Source organism: Microplitis mediator, chromosome 6, assembly GCF_029852145.1.
Source record: "Microplitis mediator isolate UGA2020A chromosome 6, iyMicMedi2.1, whole genome shotgun sequence".
NCBI lineage: Eukaryota > Metazoa > Arthropoda > Insecta > Hymenoptera > Braconidae > Microplitis > Microplitis mediator.
This window is the reverse complement of record NC_079974.1, coordinates 8,954,005-8,981,972: the sequence shown is the minus strand read 5'-3', so window position 1 is coordinate 8,981,972 and position 27,968 is coordinate 8,954,005. Positions and strand designations below refer to the sequence as shown.

Genomic DNA, 27,968 nt, shown 5'->3' with positions numbered 1-27,968 from the left:
AAGTATCTCGAGTCTCGGATCCTTCTCGTACCAAGCTGCCAACTGATCGAAACAAATTATCATACGCGGGAAAATTGTTCAAAAGTTATTCAAACTCGTGATCGGCCAAGTCAATATACAGCAGCTGTCAAAATATATATAACCTTACATTATTAAATAATCGTAATGTACGGATTAATAACTAAATGGCCACGTGTCGGCGTCGAATTAGAAGGTGCAATTTCAAATGTCACAATATATATATATATATATATATATATATATATATATATATATATATATATATATATATATATATATATATATATGTACACTTGATGGTTTAGTATAGTTCAATTGTTCAAAATAAATTATATTTAGGGTCAGTTTTTTCAACCGGGTTTTTCAAAATCCAAACTTAAATTATAACTGCTGGTAGATCTGATTTATAGGTATATTAGCAATATTAATTTAAACCTGGATGAAAAAAAAACCCCGTTTAACAAACTAGCCCTGAGTCCATAGTAAGATTAGATTAGTAAAATATGCTTTTCTTACTATATCGTGACAACGCAATACAACTCAATCTGAGTGAAGCTTAAAGAAAAAAAAAAACAACTAAAAACATCTGAAAAAAGAGCCTTAGCAACGCTTACAAATAAAATTGAAATCAAATAATTATTTCGTGTCCTTCAATTACATCTAGTAAATATTTTCGATGGAATATTTATTATTATTAAAGTATTATAAATGCAGGATAATTAAAATTTTATTATCAGAAGTAGATTTTATTAATATGAACTTTATATTTCACTTATTAGTTGGAAATGAACATGGAAGTCGATGAAGAAGCTTTACTGGAACGAATGATTGGCAACGTTGACTTGCAACTCCCAAATCCAGCTCAGAATCATCGTGCTAATATTGCAAATGGAAATCAACCTAACAGGGGTAATAATATTAATGCTCGAAGTGGAATTCAGAATGCTCAAGCTGGTGGAATTGAACCAGGTGTAAGATTAATTCCAGCCCTCGGTAATCCTCAAGGTAATGGGCTTAATCAAGTTGCTGCTGCTCATAATTTGCAAGTTAATGGCCAAAATCAAGTTGGTGGTGTTGGAAATCCTCAAGCAGGTGAACAAAATCAAGTTGTTGGTCTTGGTAATCCTGGAGACGGTGGAGAAAATGCAGGTGGTCTTAATCTTGCACATGATGGACAAAATCGAGTGATAGGTGTTAATCCTCAAGTTGGTGATCAGGCTCTGCTCAATGGAATCGACGCTATAGTGGACGGTAGAATGGCTGAACGTTTGAAAAAACTAATCCAAGAATCATTGGAACGAGCTGAACGGGCAAAACGGGTATTTGAAAATATGTATGGACAATATGAAGATGTTGGACATGGTAATCGGGAGCATAATAGTCGTCGCGGTGGTCGTAATTTACCAAATCGGAATGCATCGTAAGATAATTAACAACTTCCTTAAAATTTCGAAAAAGTCCTTATTGTAAACTAAAAATACAAAAACAATTTCCAGGTACTGGAAGGGGCAATACTTTAAAGCCAAAAACCAACAAAATAGCGGAAAAAAACATATATTTTCAAGAATAATTAATTTCCAATGGTTTTGTATACCAAAAATTTTGATTGCTTTTGGCAAGTACAATTAGGGCCAGTTTTTCAAACTGAGTTTATTTTTTAATCCGGGTTTAAGTTATTATTACTGGTATATCTTTATATCATTAATGTATAGACATCCTGATAATATTAACTTAAACGCGGGTAAATATAAACCTGGTTTGAAAAACTGGCCCTTTTAGATTTCCAATTAAATTCTATTTCATTAAATGCCATTGAGTAATATACAATCAAGATTGCAATTCTTTTTCTTGAAATTAAACATTATTTGACATCAGATAATGAGTAAAAAATCCCGTTTTGTTAAGTTTCATTTTAAAAAAAAAGTTATTTAATAAGTTTTCGTTTTCTTTTCTTTTCATTTTTTAAAAATAAAATTGATTAAATTAATGTAATTGTAATTAAATAATTATATGATAGATCTGTGTTAGTGAATTTATAAATTTTATAAAAAAAGTTTAAAGTTATGTAAAAAAAAAAAATACAAAAAAATACAAACATTTTTAATCAAAGTATTATTTCATGTTTTGAATAATTTAGTTTAGGTTATACTACAATTTCTGTTTTAATGACAGTATCTAGTGCATAACTATAAAATTTTTAATTCTGGTTAATATATGCACATGGGGTCATCGAAACCGAGTTAAATTAACTTAGTTTTAGTAAATGAGTAAAATATCAATCTTCAGTTTGTTGACAGATAGATGTGACAATTTAGTAGGTTAGTTATAAAGTTGAATCGTTACAATAATAAGCAGGCTGTTAATAGATTTCTCATATCATGGCTTAGTAAGTTATGAATCGTATGTGAAATTTTTCCAAGTAATTGAGAGCCAGTTTTTCAAACTGGGATTTCTTTATTCGAATTTCAATTAATATTGATAGTATATCTATATATATATGATAAATATACTATAAATTATAAGTGATATAACAGCAATAATAACTTAAACTCAGACTTAAGAAAATCCGGTTTGAAAAACTGGCTCTGGAAGTCCTCAATAAACTTAGTTTACTTATATGGGTAAGCTTAAAAGTTTACTCAGGACTAATTTTGACTGAACGTACCAATAGTGAAGGACTCTGTTGTTCAACTATTTCTTTACTCAATTAAGTTGAGATTATTCTTGTTGATAGTACGTGTAATAAAATAGTTCGTATCATATTCATTACAAAATTCAATAATTTTGTTACAAGAACTCTTTAGGTGATTATCAATCAATATTTTATTGTATTTTTATAAAATATTTTATTCTTTGAAAGTATGCTAAAACATTTATATCACAATGCACTAATATATTAATATATAATAACCTATCATGCAGAATGGTATTAAAGCCACAAAATAAAATGTCTAACGATTCTGCAAGGCTGAAACAAATTTATGAGGAGGCACAGTTTTACCATAAAGATTATCAGACTCGAGGAACCTTAAAATCTCATTATTTCATTTTATGCGATTATAATGGATAGTATGTATATACTGATTAAGTTTTTATAGATATGATAAATCATTAAATTTGTAATAAGGATTTCTTAATTTTAGTTCTGGGGAAGAAGTCAAGGAACCGGTCAGTAAAAGATCGAAAAATGAATAATTAATTAAAGCTATGTTTTGGTTTCTGTTCAGTGCTTTGTCAAATTTAATGTCATAATAAATTTATTTGAGCTTGTCTTTAATTAGCTTTTAAAATTGCCTTATTCATAGATTCAGAAGATCGATAATTTAGATTTCTAACCCTATAAATATTTAGTATATAACAGGGCTATGCTGCTACTCTGGTCGTCCTTTATCAAAGGTGCCACTGGAAGTGATAACGGCCTCCCAGAGCCGGATCTTTGATCATCAGGGTCGTTGTAAATTAATTAATTGTAAGAGAGAGGAGAGGAAGGATAATTTATAATAATTTCAATACACTTTTCAATTAACCTTTTTACCTTTTATTTATTTAATAAACCTTTTAACCTTATAAACCTTTTTAACCTTTATAAACCTTATAACAATTTGTCAATTACCTTTGACGACCTTATAAACCTTATAAACCTTATGACCATATACCTTATAAACCTTATACCTTATAACTACCGTCAACTACCTTTGACGTTTTAAAACCTTATTCTCGTCAACTACCTTTGACGATTTCCTAGACCTTAACTAAGCCAACTACCTTTGGCATCACACACACACGCACACGACTTTATTATTACTATTAACCAACTACCTTTGACCTTTATTTAAAACAATATAAAATTGTCGTACCTGACAAACCTTAATTAACAATAATAATTATTTAAAATCGATCCCCTGGATCTATACACACGCACACTCACACTAGTCCCCTGGACTTATTTCCACACACTCTGATTTTAAACAATATTAAAATGGCGTCCGGCCATTACTTTCCCGCCACGACTTTTTCAATAAATTAATTAATTTTAGAATAAGAAAATTTATTAATTAATTTAATTTATCAAATTTACTTTTACTTCCTTTCAACCAACAATTATCTGTATCCACAATAAATTTACATCAAAGATATCAATACCGCGGTAATCCGATACTTCAAAGTATGCGTTACTGACTACTTTAGATCTCCGACTTTTATTTCTCTTGTATTGTTATTAATTCTATTGCGGTAAATTATTAACTAATTTTATTTAATAATTTTAATTGTTAATTAATTAAACAACTATAATTAACGCGGACTCGACCACGAAATGTCTGGCTTGTGTTGTTACACAATAGGCCTAGAATTTTCTACGACGCAATAATTCCGGCAATGGCCTGGAATCATGAACGACGCCCTGGATCCGGCTAAAGGGCCTGGATCCGGTTAGACAACGTCTGGCTTAAATTAATTTTAACACAATTATAACTAATTAATTTATTACGGGCCTAGACGTGGATTACCCGACGAACGACTAAGTATTTTTATAGAATTAAATTAATATTCTGGCTTGGGCCTAGAACAATTAATTTAATTAATACCTGATGTTAATTTCTGATGCGTAGTTTTCTCTGGCTTGTCTCCGTTTCGTTTTGTTGGGTTCCTTTGTCTCGTCTTGTTAGGTTCCTTTGTCTTGGTCTTGACTCTCCTTTGCTCTCGTCTCTCAAAAATTCCAATTTTACTCGTACTCTCCTTCACCTGCTTTTCCAGTATAATTAATTAGATGTTATGAAGGATACCGGCTAATGGCCTGGTATCGATAATATTTAGAATTATTATCGCTTGGTTCCACAATTAGAATCCAAGTCTAAATTAATTAATTACCTGAGTAAGTGCAGCGTCTCAATCCTTCGGAGGTCTGTCCGGTTGTCTTCTGGTCTCGATTTTCTCACCGACACTTATCACTGTGTACCTACTCGATTAGATTCGGCAACTTCCGGAAATCTGGAAACTCCTACTTACAGCTAAGAGGGGGATTGACGGACAAGCCCCTACAATTACCACTCCTGGTGACAAGTCGCGCTCTACCCCGGATAACCCTGGAGTAGTTATGGTTTTTATCGACGGCGCGCATAATAGATAATTATGGGAATCTGAACGCGGAAAATTCAAATTTTCCTTGTTACAAGTTTAGATCTAACTAACTTCAGAAACAATCATACTTTCACGTATATTTCAATTAGTTTTTGCCAGAATTTTTTCAAAAACTAATGGATTCTAGAAAAAACAGTTTTTAAAAAATTCAGAATATTTTTGTCTAATCATATATAATTATGGATGATCATATATGAAAGTATATATGATCATTTATAATCATTTCAACCTTTATATATATATATATATATATATATATATATATATATATATATATATATACAGGGTGATTCAGAATTACCTTTACAGCGAAAATATTCCGATAGAGGAGACAATTTTGAGCAGAAAACTCCTGAGTCGTGATTGAAAATTTTGAGTGGTTGCGGAGTTATTGAAAATTTTAGTTGACCAATCAGATGCGAGATTTAGCATTTAAAAAAAAAGCAAAAGAATAAATAATAAATTTGGCTGCGTTGCGACTTCCAACTTCAAGCTTTACTTTTGTTTTTTTATTTTTTTAAATAATTCTAATTTTAGAGAATTCAAACGAATGTAACCTTCAAAATAAAATTAATTTTTTAGTTAAAAAAATAATTTAAAAATTCTAGAAAGTAATTAAATAAATTGACAATGTAGAAAATAAATTGATTCGATGTTTACGATTGAGCGGACAAATTTCAAACTGCTCATTATGATAATAATAAGGACTTTTATCGGAAAAATAAAAAGAATGAACTCTCAGCTGCTGTTCAAGGTAATAATAAGGACTTTTATCAGGTGGAGCATCAGGACAAACTCCAGGCTGCTTATCAGAATAATAATAAGGACTTTTATCAGGTGGAGCACCAGGACAAACTCCAGGCTGCTTATCAGGATAATAATAAGGACTTTTATCAGGTGGAGCACCAGGACAAACTCCAGGCTACTTATCAGGATAATAATGACTTCTATTAGGTGGAGCACCAGGACAAACTCTAGGCTGCTTATCAGCATAATAATGAGGACTTTTATAAAAAAAAATAAAAAGAACAAACTCCAGGCTGCTTATCAGGATAATAATAAGGACTTTTATCAGGTGGAGCACCAGGACAAACTCCAGTCTGCTTATCAGGATAATAATAAGGATTTTTATTAGCTGGAGCACCAGGACAAACTCCAAGCTGTCTATCAGAATAATAATCAGGACTCTTATTAAAAAATTAAAAAGAGCGTACTTCAGGTTGCTCATCAGGATAATCATAAGGGCTTCTGTCAAGTGGAGCACCAGGACAAACTCCAGGCTACTTATCAGGATAATAATGACTTCTATCAGGTGGAGCACCAGGACAAACTCTAGGCTGCTTATCAGCATAATAATGAGGACTTTTATAAAAAAAAATAAAAAGAACAAACTCCAGGCTGCTCGTCAGGATAATAATAAGGACTTTTATAAAAAAAAAATAAAAAGGACAAACTCCAGGCTGCTTATCAGGATAATAATAAGGACTTTTATCAGGTGGAGCACCAGGACAAACTCCAGGCTACTTATCAGGATAATAATGACTTCTATCAGGTGGAGCACCAGGACAAACTCTAGGCTGCTTATCAGCATAATAATGAGGACTTTTATAAAAAAAAATAAAAAGAACAAACTTCAGGCTGCTCATCAGGATAATAATAAGGACTTTTATAAAAAAAAATAAAAAGGACAAACTCCAGGCTGCTTATCAGGATAATAATAAGGACTTTTATCAGGTGGAGCACCAGGACAAACTCCAGGCTACTTATCAGGATAATAATAAGGACTATCAGGTGGAGCACCAGGACAAACTCCAGGCTGCTTATCAGCATAATAATGAGGACTTTTATAAAAAAAAATAAAAAGAACAAACTTCAGGCTGCTCATCAGGATAATAATAAGGACTTTTATCAGGTGGAGCACCAGGACAAACTCCAGTCTGCTTATCAGGATAATAATAAGGATTTTTATTAGCTGGAGCACCAGGACAAACTCCAAGCTGTCTATCAGAATAATAATCTGGACTCTTATTAAAAAATTAAAAAGAGCGTACTTCAGGTTGCTCATCAGGATAATCATTAGGGCTTCTGTCAAGTGGAGCACCAGGACAAACTCAGTACTTTTATCTGATGAAATACGAGGACGACTTTCCGACTGATCTTTAGAATCATACGAAGGACTTACTGACAAGACAAGTTATAAATCTTCATTTAGAGACATAACTGAGATCATGCTGAAGTGAAGAAGATCAAATTAATTAAATCATATTTCAGGGTACTAACTCAATTAATCTATTAACTTATCCTAAAGTACGTTATCACAACTGGGTTGTTTTGTTCAATATAATTCATTAGCATGCAAAATTCATGTGATTGAACATAGCTACAACAGTTGTTCAAAATGCCCTCCATTATTTTGAACGCAACACCGAAGACGCTTAACAAAGTTTGTGGCACAGTTATCAATCATCTCCCGTGTGATTTCATTGAGGCAATCAGTGACTTTTTCTCGCAATGTATCTTCGTCATTGACGGGATGACGGTAAACATTAGCTTTAACATGACCCCATACGAAATAATCCAATGGATTGAGATCTGGTGATCTGGGAGGCCAATTAATTATCCCGCCTCGACCGATGTAGCGATTGCCAAAATGTGCATGAAGCCATGCTTGAGAAGCTCCTGCTGTGTGAGCCGGAGCGCCATCTTGCTGAAACCACATTTCTTGATAAATTCTCTGTGGGATTCCTGCATCTCGGCATTCTTGTTGCAGATGTTGGTCGAGAAAATCTACATATAATTCAGCTGTTAAATTTTCTTCAAATTCATAAGGGCCGACCTATAATAAATTTTTAAACATTAATGCCACAACGTCACGAATCAAAATTTGGTAAAAGAAAATTATCATAATAAATTTCATTTACAATAGTGCGTTGGCCAAAGTGGATTCCTGCCCAGATGTTGATGGAAAATCGGTCTTGGTGATTACGAACAACCGTGCAATGAGGATTTTCTTCAGCATACCAATGGAAATTTCGGGTATTCCAAAACGAATTCCGGCCAAATTTACTCTCATCAGTAAACAAAATTTTATTTAAAAAATTATCATCGTTTTCAATTCGATTCAAGAGCTCCTGACAGAAAGCAACACGAACTGGATAGTCTTCGGGCTTCAACTCTTGAACTCGTTGATAATGATAAGCGTGGCGTTTTTCGTCTTTCAACGTTCGTTGAACAGTACCATACGATAGATTTAGTTGCTGAGCAACTCCGCGAATACCAATCTCTGGATCTTCTTCGACAGCATCAATGATGGCCCCCTCGTTGTCATTATTTCTGGCATGACGTGGTGCACCAGCTTCTCTATGATTTGGTAAGACACTACCTGAAGCACGTAATCGGTTGACGGCACCAAGAATTACTGGAGAACTTGGATGTCGTCGATTCGGAAATCGCTCTGCATACCTGCGTCTCGCTTCAGCAGCAATACAACCAGCCATGCCATATAAAAGGACCATGTCGGCATACTCTTCAGCAGTATATTCAGCCATATTACACTGATATTTTGGAAAAATCGATGAACCACTGTGTAAACTTCTAAGTAAGTAATTAAAAGCAATGACACAAGCAATCTGCAGCAAATTAATTAATGTGACGTGAATAAAAGACAATCAATCTCAACATGAACATGGTAACAAGCCTACTCTCCTGTTTTAAATAAACAAATAAAAGATAGAATAAAATTTAGAATACATTATTTTCTATATCGTCTTCACCCGAACTGGCTGTAAAAAAACACCCAGAGCTACTGTCATCTTTATCTAGGTTGCCAGTAGTAGTAAAATCAACCGCAGCGGAGTTGACTTCATCAACAATCACATCAAGGATTAAATTAAGAATATTTTTAGGGGTTATATCCTAAAAAAGTAGAAATACCCAAACCAGTATGCAGAGTAAAATTGAGAATATTTTTAGTGTTAAGACATAGGACAATTTAGGTTGATTAAAAAGACGGTATGAATGGCATTAACTAGATGAATACTTTATTGGTTAAATAAAAATACAACAACTGCGTGAGGTTAAAGTATTATCATACTAAATAATGAATACAGAGGTTAAAGTGTGATACATAGTCGGTTTTCCAGCATCGTGACACTCTGTGGCTTTTTGGTCGGATAAAATTTTTGAAACTTTGTCTGTTGTTTTAGATTATCTCAAAATTGTGATCTAAAACAACAGTCAAAGTTTCAAGAATTTTATCCGACCGAAAAGCCACAGAGTGAGTCACGATGCTGGAAAACCGACTATCTCAAAATTATAATTTGTGTATTAGTGATAAATACAATACAAACTATTTCAATTTAGAAGCAGATATTAAACTCAAAATTAAGACTTCACTGAGTTGGTTGTGAGGCTCGAAGGTTTGTCAAAAATTTTGTAATGCATTTCTTGTGTTCAAATTTTGTGAGTCTCAGTTCCTTTGGCGTTATCTTTGAAACAAATTCTGTAAAAAAAATATTCATTGTTAGTTCTTTCCGGTATAATTGTAATAACTACTCTTAGAAATTTACTTCTTATCGTTGTGTCAACATTATTAGGAATGGCTTCTTTTTCATTTCTTCCTTTTAGAGTCATTTTCATTAAATCTTCTCAGCCGATTATCTGCAGTAAAAGTCGACGTGTAGCTTCTCTTGGGTTATTTTTAAATCGGTCAGTGATGTCTTTTAAGTCTAGAGCATCAACATAGATCTTACTGCCAGGTTGAAGCTCGACGACTTCATCATTGTCATCACTACTCGATATCCCAGAGCTAGCCGTAAAATATGACTCAGAGCTATCATCGTCTTCGTCGTGATTAACAGCTATCACGGGGTTATTTGCAACAAAAACAATTTCTTGATGATGATCTGCACCACTTTCGATTTTACTTCTGTCATCCTCCTCGTCCGTGTCAGTAGAAATCGAGTCAGCTGCACCAACGCCTACTTCATTATGATCTAAATTAACAGCATGACCCACGTCTTCGTCGTTTTTGTTGATCATTCCTTCATCTCCGTTGTTTCCACTTATTTCATCACCGGCATCTTCATCAACGAATCCAGTAATGACACCGTGTATATCAATAATGAAGCGATTCAACCACTCAACGTTCTCTACAAAAAGAAATTTTTGCATTTTGGATTTCATTGAAAACTTTATAAAGTAAAAGATCCCATTAGTGGCACTTTTTCTTTCAATGAAAAAATGTTCTACTTGGAATAAAAATGAAAAATTTCTTCGATCTAAAGGTCTTAAAGATTAGAAATAATATATTCATTGTTGAAATGAATGATTTCATTAATTCAATAAGTACCAAAATCGAAGAAAGTGTCAGTAATGGGGTCCCCGCCAATAATGGGGTCTTTTACCCTACCGTAGTTAAAAAAATACATGTGTTCTAATCAAATTTACCACTTTCAGCTATAATAAACCCATGAACAACTTTACGATCCCAGCGAACAGTTACTTCATTTCCTGAACGACGCTTAATTAGAGCACATTTTATGACACTAATACTTTTATCAGTTGGCCAAAAAATTAAGACGTGCTTCATGATCACTTCAATATTTTATTACTGCCGACGTATATATTAATTCCGACTCGTTAAAAATTTATGGTTGGAATGACAATGATTATTAAGAAAAACAACTTGAACTTAGCAGCAGTTGTTTATAATAAAAACTCCAAGTTAAAAAACTCATGAAAATATGATCGAACGTATTAATTAAATACATTGACACATAGAATTAAGATTTTTTTACAATTATACTAATCGATGTCTTCATTAGTATCCTAGAAAGCAGCGTTAAGTTTGTTGCAAATTTTTTTTATAAAAGTCCTTATTATTATCCTGATGAGCGACCCGAAGTTTGTTCTTTTTTTTTTTAATAAAAGTCATTATTATCCTGATAAGCAGTCTGGAGTTTGTCCTGGTGCTCCACCTGATATTAGTCCTTATTATTATCCTAGAAAGCAGCCTAGGGTTCATCGTTTTTATTTTTTTACAAAACTCCTCATTATTATGCTGATAAGCAGCCTGGAGTTTGGCCTGGTGCTCCACCTAATAGTAGTCCTTATTATTATCCTGACAAGTAGCCTGGAGTTTGTCCTGGTGCTCCACCTGATAAAAGTCCTTATGATTATCCTGATGAGCAACCTGAAGTACGCTCTTTTTAATTTTTTAATAAGAGTCCTGATTATTATTCTGATAGACAGCTTGGAGTTTGTCCTGGTGCTCCAGCTAATAAAAATCCTTATTATTATTCTGATAGACAGCTTGGAGTTTGTCCTGGTGCTCCAGCTAATAAAAATCCTTATTATTATCCTGATAAGCAGACTAGAGTTTGTCCTGGTGCTCCACCTGATAAAAGTCCTTATTATTATCCTGATGAGCAGCCTGGAGTTTGTCCTTTTTATTTTTTTTTATAAAAGTCCTCATTATTATGCTGAAGAGCAGCCTGGAGTTTGTCCTGGTGCTCCACCTGATAAAAGTCCTTATTATTATCCTGATAAGCAGCCTGGAGTTTGTCCTTTTTATTTTTTTTTATAAAAGTCCTTATTATTATCCTGATGAGCAGCCTGGAGTTTGTTCTTTTTATTTTTTTTTATAAAAGTCCTCATTATTATGCTGATAAGCAGCCTAGAGTTTGTCCTGGTGCTCCACCTGATAGAAGTCATTATTATCCTGATAAGTAGCCTGGAGTTTGTCCTGGTGCTCCACCTGATAAAAGTCCTCATTATTATGCTGATAAGCAGCCTGGAGTTTGTCCTGGTGCTCCACCTGATAGAAGTCCTTATTATTATCCTGATAAGTAGCCTAGAGTTTGTCCTGGTGCTCCACCTGATAAAAGTCCTTATTATTATCCTGATAAGCAGCCTGGAGTTTGTCCTTTTTATTTTTTTTTATAAAAGTCCTTATTATTATCCTGATGAGCAGCCTGGAGTTTGTTCTTTTTATTTTTTTTTATAAAAGTCCTCATTATTATGCTGATAAGCAGCCTAGAGTTTGTCCTGGTGCTCCACCTGATAGAAGTCATTATTATCCTGATAAGTAGCCTGGAGTTTGTCCTGGTGCTCCACCTGATAAAAGTCCTCATTATTATGCTGATAAGCAGCCTGGAGTTTGTCCTGGTGCTCCACCTGATAGAAGTCCTTATTATTATCCTGATAAGTAGCCTAGAGTTTGTCCTGGTGCTCCACCTGATAAAAGTCCTTATTATTATCCTGATAAGCAGCCTGGAGTTTGTCCTTTTTATTTTTTTTTATAAAAGTCCTTATTATTATCCTGATAAGCAGCCTAGAGTTTGTCCTGGTGCTCCACCTGATAGAAGTCATTATTATCCTGATAAGTAGCCTGGAGTTTGTCCTGGTGCTCCACCTGATAAAAGTCCTTATTATTATCCTGATAAGTAGCCTGGAGTTTGTCCTGGTGCTTCACCTGATAAAAGTCCTTATTATTATCCTGATAAGTAGCCTGGAGTTTGTCCTGGTGCTCCACCTGATAAAAGTCCTTATTATTATCCTGATAAGTAGCCTGGAGTTTGTCCTGGTGCTCCACCTGATAAAAGTCCTTATTATTATCCTGATAAGCAGCCTGGAGTTTGTCCTGATGCTCCACCTGATAGAAGTCCTTATTATTATCCTGATAAGTAGCCTGGAGTTTGTCCTGGTGCTTCATCTGATAAAAGTCCTTATTATTATCATAATGAGCAGTTTGAAATTTGTCCGCTCAATCGTAAACATCGAATCAATTTATTTTCTACATTGTCAATTTATTTAATTACTTTCTAGAATTTTTAAATTATTTTTTTAACTAAAAAATTAATTTTATTTTGAAGGTTACATTCGTTTGAATTCTCTAAAATTAGAATTATTTAAAAAAATAAAAAAACAAAAGTAAAGCTTGAAGTTGGAAGTCGCAACGCAGCCAAATTTATTATTTATTCTTTTGCTTTTTTTTTAAATGCTAAATCTCGCATCTGATTGGTCAACTAAAATTGTCAATAACTCCGCAACCACTCAAAATTTTCAATCACGACTCAGGAGTTTTCTGCTCAAAATTGTCTCCTCTATCGGAATATTTTCGCTGTAAAGGTAATTCTGAATCACCCTGTATATATATATATATATATATATATATATATATATATATATATTAGGAAGCTTTTCTTTGCGACTATTTTGTTTTTCCCTCCCATCCCGAAATTTTGTTAGAAAGACCCCCCAAGAAATTCCCTGAGAGTTTGAGCCCTTAATATTCAGTACTCGTCCACAGAGTGTGAAGATTTCCCATTTAAAATACACGGGAACTTTGATTTTTTTTAATTTTTATAGCTCAGCGGTATTTCATGGTATTATCTTGTCCAAATACGGGATTTTATCAGAATTAAATGCTCTTTAAAAGTGCCCATTGTCACAAAGTCGTAACTCATACGGGTGGGGTAGTACAGACCGCTAAACCGAATTTTTTCATTGAATTCTTGTTTTTTCCCTCATTATCTGCTAAACAACAAGACTTATAGAAAAAATGCAGATGTCAATTTCATAGGAAATTTAATTTCATACAAAAAAGGTCCTTATCACCAAATCACTAAGATTGATATTTTCTAAGATTTTAATTATTGAAGTTAACGTAGCATTAACTTCCCATAAAATGTCGAATTAAATTTTAGAAAATATTGATTTTTTTTATTTGACTAATATCTCAGAAAATACCAATCTGAGTGATTTGGCGCTAAGGATCTTTTTTGTAGAAAATTAAATTTCCTATGAAATTATTATTCACATTTTTTCTATAGGTCTTGTTGTTGAGAAAAAAAACAAGAATCCCATGAAAAAATTCAGTTTAGCGGTCCGTCCTACCCCACCCGTATGAGTTACGACTTCGCAGCAATGGGCACTTTTATAGAGCATTTAATTCTGAGAAAATCCCGACTTTAAGCAAGATGATATTATTAAATGCCGCGAAGTTACAAACGTTTAAAAAATAAAAACCCAAGTTTACGTGTATTTTAAATGGGAAATCTTCACACGCTGTCGTCGAGTACTTAATATTAATATTAAGGGCTCAAACTTTCAGGGAATTTTTTTGGGGCTATTTCTAACGAAATTTCGGGATGGAAGCGAAAAAAAAACATATTCGCAAAAAAAAAGCACCCTAACATATATAGTAAGGTGCTTCGTTTGAGACGACTATTTTTTTTTTTCAAGTCCCGTGTCAAAATATCATTGTACACATTGAAAAAAAAATTCTCACAAAATTTTAGCTCTTAATTTTAATTTTAAGAACTCGCTATTTATATTTGAAATTTTCCCATTGATTTAACATGTAAATTTAAGATTTTTGTATTTAATTATCTATAACTTGCCTACATTGTGTGTTAGTCCATTGTCCATAGGCTGTAATTATAGAAGATTCTTTGCTCTTTAAAAGTTCCTATAGTGGCATTTGTGTGACTTGACTGATTCCCCCGATAAAAAATCCTTAAATCAATTTTTATTGATTTTTCATGGTTTTCTTCGTTTTTCCAGTAAACAGTTAGACTTACAGCAAAAATTTAAATGAAGATTTTATAGGAAATTTGATTCTCTACAAAAAAGGTGTTCTAAGTCAAACTCGTATTATTAATAGTTTAGGAGATATAAAGAATTTAATGTGTTAAAACTTAAAAAATCTTTATATTATCAAGCTTATTGTTTCGAAAATTTGATTTTTTAATGTTTAATAATTATCGTTTATATACTTTACTTATTTGTGATTAATGGGTAACTTCAAAAAAAAAGTCAATGAGGGATTAACGCTACAACATCAAATATAAAATTTATTAAATGATTTGTATTATTCGTCTACGTAGGTAATTATTTAAAACATACAATTTGTTGTATTTTTTATGAATATATATTGAGGAATTTATAACAAAACTTTGTTTGTCAAATATGATTTAGTTTATTCTAATTATCTTTTTATATTTTTATTTATCCGTTTAAATTATCCATTTAAATATAGTGGAAACCTAAACATGCAAACACGCAAATAACCTTCTCAATAAGACAATTTATAGATAAATTGAGAAAAATATAGATAGCCCGAACTGGGAATCGAACCCAGACCAATTCGGTATCGCGCCGAGTGCTATACCAGTTGAGCTATCCGACCCTATTTATATCTTTTTGTAATTATTTTCAAGGTCAATTACCACCTAAGCACATCCTGTATCAAAAAATATTAAAGTAGATCGGAAAAATTCTCGGAATCTTGTACGAGCTAAAATATAGATAAGTCATAAATTTTTTAAACACACTAAATACATATTTTTCTTATTAGTTTTGTTTTTATATTTGATGTTGTAGCGTTAATTCCTCATTGACTTTTTTTTTGAAGTTACCCATTAATCACAAATAAGTAAAGTATATAAACGATAATTATTGAACATTAAAAAATCAAATTTTCGAAACAATAAGCTTGATAATATAAAGATTTTTTAAGTTTTAACACATTAAATTCTTTATATCTCCTAAACTATTAATAGTACGAGTTTGACTTAGAACACCTTTTTTGTAGAGAATCAAATTTTCTATAAAATCTTCATTTAAATTTTTGCTGTAAGTCTAACTGTTTACTGGAAAAACGAAGAAAACCATAAAAAATCAATAAAAATTGATTTAAGGATTTTTTATCGGGGGAATCAGTCAAGTCACACAAATGCCACTGTAGGAACTTTTAAAGAGCAAGGAATCTTTTATAATTACTGCCTATGGACAATGGACTAACACAAAATGTAAGCAAGTTATAGATAATTAAATACAAAAATCTTAGATTTACATGTTAAATCAATGGGAAAATTTCAAATATAAATAGCGAGTTCTTAAAATTAAAATTAAGGGCTAAAATTTTGTGAGAATTTTTTTTTCAATGTGTACAATGATATTTTGACACGGGACTTGAAAAAAAAAAAATAGTCGTCTCAAACGAAGCACCCTAATATATACATATAATGGCTTTACAAAAAGATTTGAAATCACACCAAAAACAGCACAGCTGTAATAGATTGCGCCAAGTACACGTTCAAATTGCAATAATATATGTACTGTTCTATTCTACAAAAATATTTGAAATCACTAAATAATGCCAAGTTAAGATAGAACATTCTGCAATAAAATAGTTGATAGATCGGTTCAATAGATATGAATGTACTTAATATAAAAAGGAAATTGCTAAAAAAGGCGAAAATCATAAAAATATCAAGTATTTGGAATTTTCTTTAATTAAAAAAAAAAAAGTATTAGAAAATATATAAATGAAAAAAAAAATTAGTTGAACGTACTTGGTGTGCGTTAACGCAAACAACTTGTTACGTCATAATTCAGTTATTTCATAATTTGTAAATGTTTTACAATCAATTGATATACTTATTTCGCTTTACTAACGCACACCAAGTACATCCAACTAATTTTTTTTTTTCATTTATATATTTCTAAAACTTTTTTTTTTTTAATCAAAGAAAATTCCAAATACTTGATATTTTTATGATTTTCGCCTTTTTTAGCAATTTCTTTTTAGGTAGATTTTTCTAAAATCTAACTATTGTATTTGTCCTCATGGTAGATTTTTCAAGGAATTTTGTCACAACCTATCATAATTAGTTGAGTAAGGTTCGAAAATACCATCCGTTAAAAAATTTATATATGTATGTATATATATATATATATATATATATATATATATATATATATATATATATATATATTTATATATATATATATATATATATATATATATATATATATATTTATATATATATATATATATATATATATATATATATATATATATATATATATATATATGGGATATAACGCAGTTTTGAGGACACGATTACGCCTACAATTCTTATCAGATCTTAATGAGATTTTTCACACTTATTCTATGGGCAATTATCACGGTTAAGTTCGAAGATGGGCAAAATCGGTTGATTAGTTTAGAAGTTATGGCTTTTTGAAATATCCATGATTTTTTGAAAAAATCAATTTTTTTCCACATTCAAGTTCATATAATTTTAAAACTAATACTCATAGACAATTTCCGTAAAAAGTATCTGAAAGCTTATCTAATAAGCTTTAATTTATGACCTCAAACTTTATATGTCGGCCATTTCTTCCCATAATTTGATGGCCTTGAAAATTTTAATGGAATCAAAAAATGTTGAAAATATGGGTTTCATTCCACATAACTTATGAATTTCCCATTATAACCTAGTTTCATCAGTTGTATTTTATTGTGCACAAAATAACCTGTAAATTCCACTGCTACTTTATATTTTAAAAGTATTTCTTTTATTACTTATGATGTATCAAATGTACCTCTACTTCCTATGATTATCACTGGGCTTGTCATTACGATAGCACCTACAGTTCTTATCGCATCTTAATGAAATTTTTCACACTTATTCTATAGGCGATTATCTTGATCAAGTTCAAAAATGAGCTGAATTTTTCGAATAGTTTTGAAGTTATGGATGTTTAAAATTTTCACGATTTTTCGAAAAAATCAGTTTTTATGCACTTTTAAAGTTCATATAACTTTAAATCTAAAACTCATAGATAATTTCTGTAAAAATTATTTTAAAGCTTGACTAATAAGCTTTAATTTATGGTCTTAAACTTTATATTTTGACCATTTTTTTTTAAATTGGATAGCCTTGAAAGTTTTAATGAAATCACAAAATGTTGAAAACATGGTTTTTATTCCACATAACTTATGTATTTTCCATTATAATACAATTTTGTCAGTTGTATTTTATTGTGAACAAAATAACCTGCAAATTTCACAGCTATTTTATATTTTAAAAGTATTTCTTTTAATATTTATGATGTTTCAATCGTACCTGTAGTCCTATAATTATATCTGATCTTGCCATCGTAATAGCAATTACAATTATGATTCATACTAATTAAATTTTCTATACTTTTTTCACGTGAAGGTTAGTTTGGTAGGTTACCTATATAATGTTTTGTCAAATCAACTATCTGAAGTTCTCTATCGAAAATAGTCGTTGTCTTTTTTTACCCTCACTCTTAAAAAATGAGCCTAATTCCATATCATGACTATACACTAACATGTATCACAAGAGATGTATGTATTAAACTTTTTATATAGATCAATTCGAAAATCTACCTTCCATTTCGGCTGCCGAATGGCCTTTTTTTATATTAAGTACATTCATATCTATTGAACCGATCTATTAACTTTTTTATTGCAGAATGTTCTATCTTAACTTGGCATTATTTAGTGATTTCAAATATTTTTGTAGAATAGTACAGTCCATATATTATTGCAATTTGAACGTGTACTTGGCGCAATCTATTACAGCTGTGCTGTTTTTGGTGTGATATATTATTACGTGTCTGAAAGAGTATGAATTCAGAAAGTAGACAACGAATACAAATTGCTTTAGAAGTTTCACTTCTTTGGTGAGCTCATGTGGATGATACTGACATGTTTTTTTTTTTTTTTTTTTATATAATTAAAGTTTCATTTTTGCTTATGAGACTTATAAAAAATAAATTTTTTTTCTTTGGACATCCTACTGTTGAAGTTATAGTTTTGTTTGAGTAGCTTTCCTTTGTATAAAATTATAATTGTTGTCATGTATTGACAAAATGAGGATAATTTTTGTTTTTTATTGATTTCAGAACAATGACCAAACAAGCAATATGGATGTTGACCACGATAATGAAGACTCCGAAAATGAGCCAGGTTGCTGCTATGAGACGAACGATAGCATTCCCGAGGATTATAGTAATAACATTGCCGAAGATAATTCTAGTGATGACGACGACGACGACGACGACGATGATGATGATGTTAAAGATGATGATAATGATGATGTTAATATCGATGATGATGATGATGATAATGATGCTGTCGTTTATGAACATGAAGATGTCGCTGCTAGTAGTGGCACTGATGGTGATGATAGTGATAATGATGATGAAAGTAGTGATATTGGTAGTGATAGTGATGACAACAGCCGTGATCAAGATCGGAGTAATCATGATCCTAAAATCTTTGAACATAGTCCATTTCTTAGCGTAAATAATATACCAAATTCTGATGTTCCCTTGATTGCTAAGCGAAATATTACTATAAAAGATCATTTACTCGCTGCAGTTGCTATGTCGGTTAGACATCATTTAACATATGAAGCAACACTCGATAACTTAAAATGGATGAAGTCTATGTATCATGATAATTCAATACCAACGAATAAAAAGAAATTATGGGAATGTCTTAGTCGTAATAATGATTGCTTAACATATCATTATTATTACCGAAAGTGTCGTGATTATTTAGGTCCCAAATGTAAAAAAGAAAAAAAATTACAAAGACAATGCCATTGTAATTCATGTGGTCCAAATGATGAGTTGGAAATTGATTTAAGTTACTTCATATACATTAATTTAAGTGCACAAATTCAAGAACTACTATCAATACCTAATATCTGCGAGTCATTAAAATATAGATTTCATAGAGTAAAAAAGGATTCTAATGGTATTGAAGATATTTATGACGGGCAAGAATATAAAGTTCTGAGTGCACCTGGAAATATTTTAGAAAAATGGTATAATTTTTCGTTTACAATTAACACCGATGGATGCAAAGTGTCTAATTCTTCCAATTCAAGTGCATGGCCTATTTATGCAGAGATCAACGAACTACCTCCACATATGCGAAAAAAACATATGCTTCTTGCGGCAATATTCGTTGAGGAAGAGCATCCATTGATGAATAATTTTTTAAGGCCATTTACCATTGAAATGCAAGCGCTTTATACCACAGGAATCAAGTGGAATCCTTCGGATACATCAGAAGTTACTTCGAAATTCGTTGTAACTACATGCAGCCTAGATGCTCCGGCTAGAGCAGCAGTGGCTTGTTTAAAACAATATAATGGAAAATACGGATGTTTATATTGCTATGCAAAAGGAAAGAGCTTAGGGCCTGGTAAATATGTGTATCCGTTAAGTCAGTGTTATAAAAAAGAACGAACTGATGCTGAATTACGTCAAGATATGGTTCACGCTTTTGATACAGGAAAAATAAGACACGGAGTTAAAAATATCTCAGCATTAATATCGTTGCCATTATTTGACATAAGTAAAGGTGTCGTTGTTGAAGCCATGCATGCTGTATTTCTTAGAGTAGTTCGACAACATACAAAACTACTTTTAACGAAAACAAAAGCTCCTTATTATGTTGGCGACCCCGATCGTAAGAAATCGATAGATAAATATTTATTGCCAATTAGACCTCCATCGTGTCGGTCGCAAAAACCACGAACTATACTAACCCACCTACAATGGAAAGCATCGGAATGGCGGAATTGGCTTGATTATGCTCCCATCTGTCTACAAGAAGTATTACCTACGGAATATTTCAATCACCTAGCACTTCTATCGGAATCAATTTATCTTTTAAACAGTGACTGTATAACACCGGCTGATTTAGACTACTGTGAAATGCTATTAAAAAATTACGTGAAATTTTTTCAAAAGTATTTTGGTATTGCAAATATGACCTCCAATATTCATTTACTGACACATTTAGTACAAGTTGTACAAAATTGGGGTCCAATATGGGTACACGAGGCATTTGTATTTGAGGCATGGAACAAAAGAATTATGGATTTTGTAACTAGCTCTCATGCCCGGCCTGATCAAATCGCGATACGTTTACTCATGCAAAAGTTCATTATTACTACTTTACATGACGATACCGTTTCTCTAGAAACAAAAAAGTTTATCGCTAAACAAATAAAGATACCAATAGAGAATTATGGTATTGAAATTAAAAATCGTTTCATAGGATTAGGAAAATGTATAACACGTTCACCAACAGAAAATGAACGCGATGCATTGAGTAGAGTTAGGTATGAACCTACGAACATTATGTGTTTCAGAAAGATGAAATTAAATGGAATAAAATATGAGTGTAAGAACGAAAAACATTTGAAATTTTGTAACCCTACAGTTTTTGATGGTGTTGGAATATTTGGTATAATAGTGACGATGGTAAATTTTTGTTACAATGATGAAACAATCGGTGGTGTTCTTATTCAACGATTGCAGCTAGTCAGCCATGCATTTAATACCCAATACATCTATGAAGTAACACCCGTATTAAATGATTTAATCTTCATTAAGGAATCACAATTTATAAAGCCAGCAATTCGGATTTTTGGATCAAAAAAACTATATGTTATTAAACAAACCAATTGCTGGGAAACAGATTAATAAAATATAATTTATCTTACCTTAAAAAAATTGAAAAATTTTTTTATTCAATATTTATCAATAATTAGTAAATATGTAATTATTGTAATTTTCTTTTGTGAATAAAAAATTGAATGTAATATTATTAATTCAACAAATTAATTAATTTTTTTATTTCTTCATTGTTTCTAAAATTTTTTAAGTTTTTAGTTAAATGTATTAAAAATAATAAGTTTAAAAATATCTGATTGTAGAATAATTTTTGAAATATCTCATAATAATAAATACTTATAAAAATTTTTCTTTTTTTAATTCTCCGTTAAAATAAACCAAATTTTAAAATATCTTGATCATTAAATTTGCGAGTTAATGAAGAAATTTATCTTATTAAATTTGAGTAGTAATGAATATGAAAAAAAGATTCTAGAGTAAATTTTAGAGTGGAGAATTTCATAAACAATTACATTCAAATTATATTTAATAAATTTGGCAGTAATACTCAGGCAGTCACTACGTGACTGCAGGTTGTTCGTATTTTTTTATTTTAATAATGTTCACTGCTAAAATTCCTTTGTAACGTTATTAAATAATAGTGATAGCGAATACGATTAAAAAATTCGAAAAATTTATTTTAAAAAATATCTGGCCAATTTGACGTATTCATATTTTAAATTCAAATTTTAATACCTTTACGGTCGATGTTTAAAAAATTACGTAATGGATCGAAACTTTCGAAAAAAATGGGTTTTGTTGGTTCTCGAAATTTAAAAAATTCTAGAGCGAGTTAAAATATTTAAAACTTCCAGAAATTATACTATTTTTTATTCTTAACCAACTTTTTGAACTGTCCAAATTTTTTACTTGATGTCTATTAAATGATATTACACGACGTGTGAATATTATGGGTGCTCTATAAAGTCACTGTGGTTACCTTGGGAAACCACGGTGTACACGCTATACAATTTCAGTGTATCCATTACGGACATTGACCGTGTAAGCACCGTGGATACACCAAGCAATCACCGTGGAACTATGGCGTTTCCATTGTAGATATACCTTGAAACCACCACGGGTACACCGTGAAACTACTGTGTAAACACGGTGGGTACACCGTGTAACCACCGCGGATACACCGTGGAACCACTGTGGATACACCGTGTAACCACCGTGAAATCACTGTGTAAACTATGTGTAAACACCGTGTAACCACCGTGGACACACTGTGAAACCACTGTGTAAACACTGTGAATACACTGTGGATACACCGTATAACCACCGTGGTTACTCGGTGGGACAATGGAACAAACACACCGTGGAGCCACGGTGGAATCCACCGTGGTCCCACGGTGTTTTCTCTTTCACGGTGATTCCACCGTGGTCTCAGAACTGAGAGGGATTAAAATTTATTTATTCAAACTATTCGATAGTCATACCAGTAAAATAGGAAATATATAGGATGAACAGTGATAGATGGAATAAAGGAAATAATCAGAAAATTATGCAAGTTTATTGCCAATTATAATAATAAAAATTACTTAAAAGGAAATGCAAGCGCTGGATATAATGTAGAGAGATGCGTGGCACAGTATAGTTTTATATTGCGAGTATATTGCCGGCAACGTACAGTAGTATTTAACTGAACTAACTTTATTTATAGTAATCAGTAAACTTGGACAGTAAAGTATAATCGCAAGAGAATTGCTAGTAATACAACTATAACGCAAGCTAATTTCCCGATTTACAAAGTAGTTATCCGTATTAACAAAGTCGCAAATAAATTGCTAGTTTATGACAGTAGTACTAAATTATACGTCTTATTGCTAATTGATCCAGGATCGAAATGATTGACTGATAATTTAGGGCGTAGGACTAGCCTCGGGACTGTCCTCACTTTACCTTTACGGACATGCGTCGACGTGATAATTAGTCATGTGACCACTGCACTATGACTTGTGTAGTTTCAGACGGCAACGAGACGGGGAAAATCGGGAACCGCAAGGCTGAGGACGAAGATGACAATTCACATTGTTTTAATATTAATATCTTTCATTTTTATTTTAAATATAAACGAATAATAATTATGCATTCACAAATAATGATACTTAGACAAGTAATATAATGAAGATAGTGTCGCACAAATATCAAAATACACTAAATACTAATTAATGCAATAATTGATTACGCAGGGAATTATAATAATTGTAATACAAGCCAGTCTAATAATATCCAGATAAAACGTGATTGAATAATTTACAAATACTACGGTAAACTAGGCTCGAGAACGAATCCACGGTCGATAGGAAATCTTCTACTCGCACAACGAATGCTTAATCAGAACTAACTAACTAACTAATACCCAACTCTGTACTTTTCGTTAAAAACCTTTTGGTCAAAATATTCAAAGAAGGACAACCGTCTCATATTATCTTACTATCTTGTCCTCTGTGTCTTACTATACCCTTAGTAGAAATGTTCAATTTTTTACTCGATTAAGTCTAGTATCTGGCTAGCGTTCATATCTAGTAACTGGCCAGCAATCTTATCCAGTAACTGGCTAGGGAAACTAGGTAAAAACTGGAAGTTGCGCCACCTATAACTGAATCGTAAACATTGGTCACACTGATGTTCTCCTTATACTAGTGTATGTGTATGTTTATTTTTTCACTTTAACCTGTAAGTTGAATAATATTTAGTAAACATCAAGAAACAATACAAATAATTATCAAAAAATAAAAATTGTGTCTTTCAAAATAAAAATAATCGGTAATATATTTTAAAAAATTAAAAAATAACAAAAAACATTGTTTTATGTTATTAATGCTTCTCGTTTTATATTTAAAAATATAATATAATAAATTAATAAATAAATTTTATAACTTTTCCGTGTATTATTATTATTATTGTGGTTGTTGTTATTATTATAATTTTTAATTGTAATAAAATCAATATTTAATACTTGTTGCGTAATCACAACTACATTCAAATTTGAATGTAGTTGAACTTCCGGCAAATAGAGGCAGCACCTACTGGGGCCTAGTGTCCATCTATGAGAACTTGACTTGCGCTGTGCGACGCATGCGCATGGATTTTTCCTGCCTCGTGGCAAGAAGACCGACGCCATTATCTATTCGTTTATACAATTCCAAGTGTCACCACGTGTTTTGTATAATCTATTCAAATTGCGCTCATCTCGAGTAAATCATTAAAAGTAATCAATCAATTACATTCAGAGTTCATTGCTCTATATAAAAATATAATTATTTTTATAATCGCGAGCTCCAGAGCTCATAAAATAATTAATAAATAACATCAAGAAGTCCAGTGTTCTACAACCTGTTCCTGACGAGGTTGTTTTCGACGGAGAAAGCAACAGGTGCATTTTTTATTAAACATTTGCTTGCCATCAGTGCTCAATTAATTTAAAAGACTCAGTTTTATTATTTATTTAATTATCATTATGCTCAATTTCTTAATTAATATAAAGGTTATGTTTCGCTCAGTAGCCTCTGCTATCATGCTACCACGTGTTCAACAAATAAATTAAAATCAGTGTAATCTATCATGAGCTCATTAAATTCAATTCAATTAAGTGATCATCACTATTAAAACTCAATAACAAAAATATTTATGTATTCAGTGCTATTAAAAATAGTAATTAATGTGTTCACTTCGCTCAGTAACCTCTGACATCATGTTACTTATTATCATGACATTTTTGCATTCAACTCAGTGTTCAATTAAACTCAACTCGATTATTTTTAATTCATTATTTACTCGAGCTCAACTCAATAATTTGCATTCAATTATTCACGTATTCATGAGCTCAGACAATTAACAGTATTGATAAATTAAATAAACTATTTAATTTGCAACCCAGTGATATTTTGTGCTGTGACAAATAAAAATATTGTTATATTTTTAAATATGCGTATTTTTCAAACATCCCAACCACCAACCAGTCCTGGCATGTCTTTATTTAATTAATATTACAACAAATACTCAATAACCTCAAGATCAACAAGAGTCGCCATGTTTTATTTGCTATCTAGTAAAACTGGCCAGTTACTAGACAGTTACTGGATATTATACTAGCCAGTTCCTAGCTTAAGTCTAGTTAAACTCGCCAGTTATTGGCCAGATACTTGATTACGTTTCTACTAGGGACCCATACTGTGACTGTGGCTACGTTTGGTGAACAGATGTATACCACAGCGAGCCTAAGCCTCCCGCAGAAACATAATTTGCTCAGGTTGTAAACAACTAGAACTTAAATCTTATTATTTAATTGTTACTATAAAAACTAGTCAATACATCTATAAACTTTTGAACCAATGGTATTTTTGGAACCTACTCGATGAATTATGATAGATTATGGCAAAATTCTTTGAAAATTCCATTATGAGAACAAATGCAAAAGATAGATTTCTATGAAATCTACTAAAAAGCTGTTATCGACGAAAATAATTGTGATGCTACAAAACTTAGGAGAATAATACTTAGGAAGATATAACGTTCACTACTATTTTTCACAACCCACGGCGGAGTGTGGTGTATGCAAAATAGCCGTTATGGGCCACCGATGGTAAAAACTGAAAATAAAATAATAAAACAAAAAAAAAATATCCTTTGGAAATGCCCACAATCCCCACTAGACACGCAGCTCTTCTCAGGCTGGGTTAGAAAACCGAATTGGGCGCCAGTTCGTGTACCCCCACGAACAAAACTTACTCAATGACAAATTAAAGAAATGAAAATGAAAATGAAATAATAAAATCAGAGAGCAGTTTCAGATGTAGGAAAAGGATAGCAAGAAAAAGATAGTATGCAGTTCATAAACAATATAAATTAAATAAATCCCGGGTTGGTAGCCATTTATCAAACCAATATATTTAAATTATAATATCAGTCCCATCGGGTATTAACAAAAACAATAATGCAAATAATAATCTTTTACTTCAAAATACACGCTTAACCACTGGTCAAGTAACGCAAATAATAATTATAAAGTTGTGCAACTTGACATCACTCGCACGTGATAGCAAAATAAATATAAATAATTATAAATAATAATATTGTGCACGCTAGATATAATTTGACCACAATTTATAATTATATAATACGCATAAATTCATTTAATACTTTAAATAATTGTAACTATTTACCGCCAATAATAATGATCGCTAATAATAATCGTAAATAGTAACAGCAAAATAATGAATACTCACAAATAGTATTTACGCAAATAATCACCAGTGTTCACAAATAATAATTAAATAATTGTAACTAATCGACGCCAAATAATGAGAAATGATCACTAATGATAATTACACCAATGTAAATATTTACCGCAAAGAATAAGTGATCACTGAGAATAATATTAAATATTTACCGTAAAAATAGTAAAAAATCACTGATGATATATAAATGATTGTAAAATATTTGACTAAAAATGATAAAGAATAATCGCAAATAAGGATTACATACCCGTAGATATTTACCGCAAAAAATAATAATTAAACAAAAGTAATATTGTCATGTTATGTCCAAAATAGTAGCTTGTACCGTAATATTGTGGACAAATTATTATTATTTTTATTTTCGGCCCTAGTCTTTCAACCAATAGACCGGGATCACACTGAGTGTAATTATCTGGGAGGTGTGTTGAAATAAAAGATTTTTGATGTACAAATTAAATTACTATATATTATAATATGAAAAAATTCGATGATATGAATACAATAACCTTGATATTATTTTATGAAAGTATTGGGTGGCTAGTCAGCCGACTCTAATTTACAATAAAATTCGTTTTGATAACTAGAGAGGACTATAGAATTTTGAATACAATACAACTTTCACGATATTTCCGTGTGTTGGAAATGTTTTTGTTTTTAATACACCATAAACTTAAAATTTACAGTACCTGTAGTCGCAGCAACTGGATGTTTGTATGATCGTAGTTTTCACTGACTCTAGGTAGTTCTTTCGCTAACAATTTATTTTAACAGTTGAATTTAAACTTATAGAACCACTAATTTTAATAAAACTCTTAATAATGTAAGTGTGCGGCCACTTGTATAATATAAACTAGTACGGAACTAGTGTAAAAGCATGAGAACGCTGTATAAAACTGAACTAGTATGGAACTAGTGTAAGTAAATTTTTGTGAAGACACTATTCCTTTAATATTTGAATCTAAGAAATATTATGTTTTAGAAATTATTTATTTGGTTATTAAATATTTTTTTGAGAATTTCATTATTTGAATATTACGATTTAAAAATTATTTGTTCGATTGTTATTTATTATTTTAAATTGTTTATTTGAATGTTTTTTATTTTAAGAAGTACACTTATCCAAAAAATTAAAGGAACAAGAAAATTTTATAAATTTTTTAGTGATTTTTGGAAGGCTGTATTTTCGTGAAAAATGATCGTATCGAAAAAAATAAAAAAGCAAATTGAAGCTTGAAATCTCTAGTTTGAAGATCTTCCAGCAAA

General features: G+C 31.4%; 2 protein-coding genes and 1 long non-coding RNA gene across 6 annotated transcripts in view; 2 read left to right on the top strand and 1 right to left on the bottom strand.

Moving 5' to 3' along the window:
* LOC130669708 (uncharacterized) overlaps positions 1 to 27,968 on the bottom strand; it is a 115,869-nt gene that overhangs the window by 12,496 nt on the left and 75,405 nt on the right. The gene's annotated exons all lie outside the window — the stretch shown is intronic.
* LOC130669709 (uncharacterized protein DDB_G0290685-like) lies at positions 74 to 2,039 on the top strand. Of its 3 annotated transcripts, none has more exons than XM_057472742.1 (3): positions 74 to 214; positions 801 to 1,441; positions 1,518 to 2,039. In XM_057472742.1, exons 2-3 carry the CDS (start codon positions 807 to 809, stop codon positions 1,648 to 1,650), a joined length of 768 nt encoding a protein of 255 aa, XP_057328725.1. In that variant the 5' UTR covers positions 74 to 214; positions 801 to 806; the 3' UTR covers positions 1,651 to 2,039. The 3 variants fall into 3 exon arrangements, with proteins under 3 accessions (XP_057328725.1, XP_057328723.1, XP_057328724.1); XM_057472740.1 differs by lacking the exon at positions 74 to 214 and adding an exon at positions 337 to 684; XM_057472741.1 differs by lacking the exon at positions 74 to 214 and adding an exon at positions 337 to 720.
* On the top strand, positions 2,370 to 3,266 carry LOC130669710 (uncharacterized). The gene is made up of 3 exons (XR_008990238.1): positions 2,370 to 2,825; positions 2,944 to 3,090; positions 3,165 to 3,266. It is a non-coding gene; the product is annotated as an uncharacterized LOC130669710 (long non-coding RNA).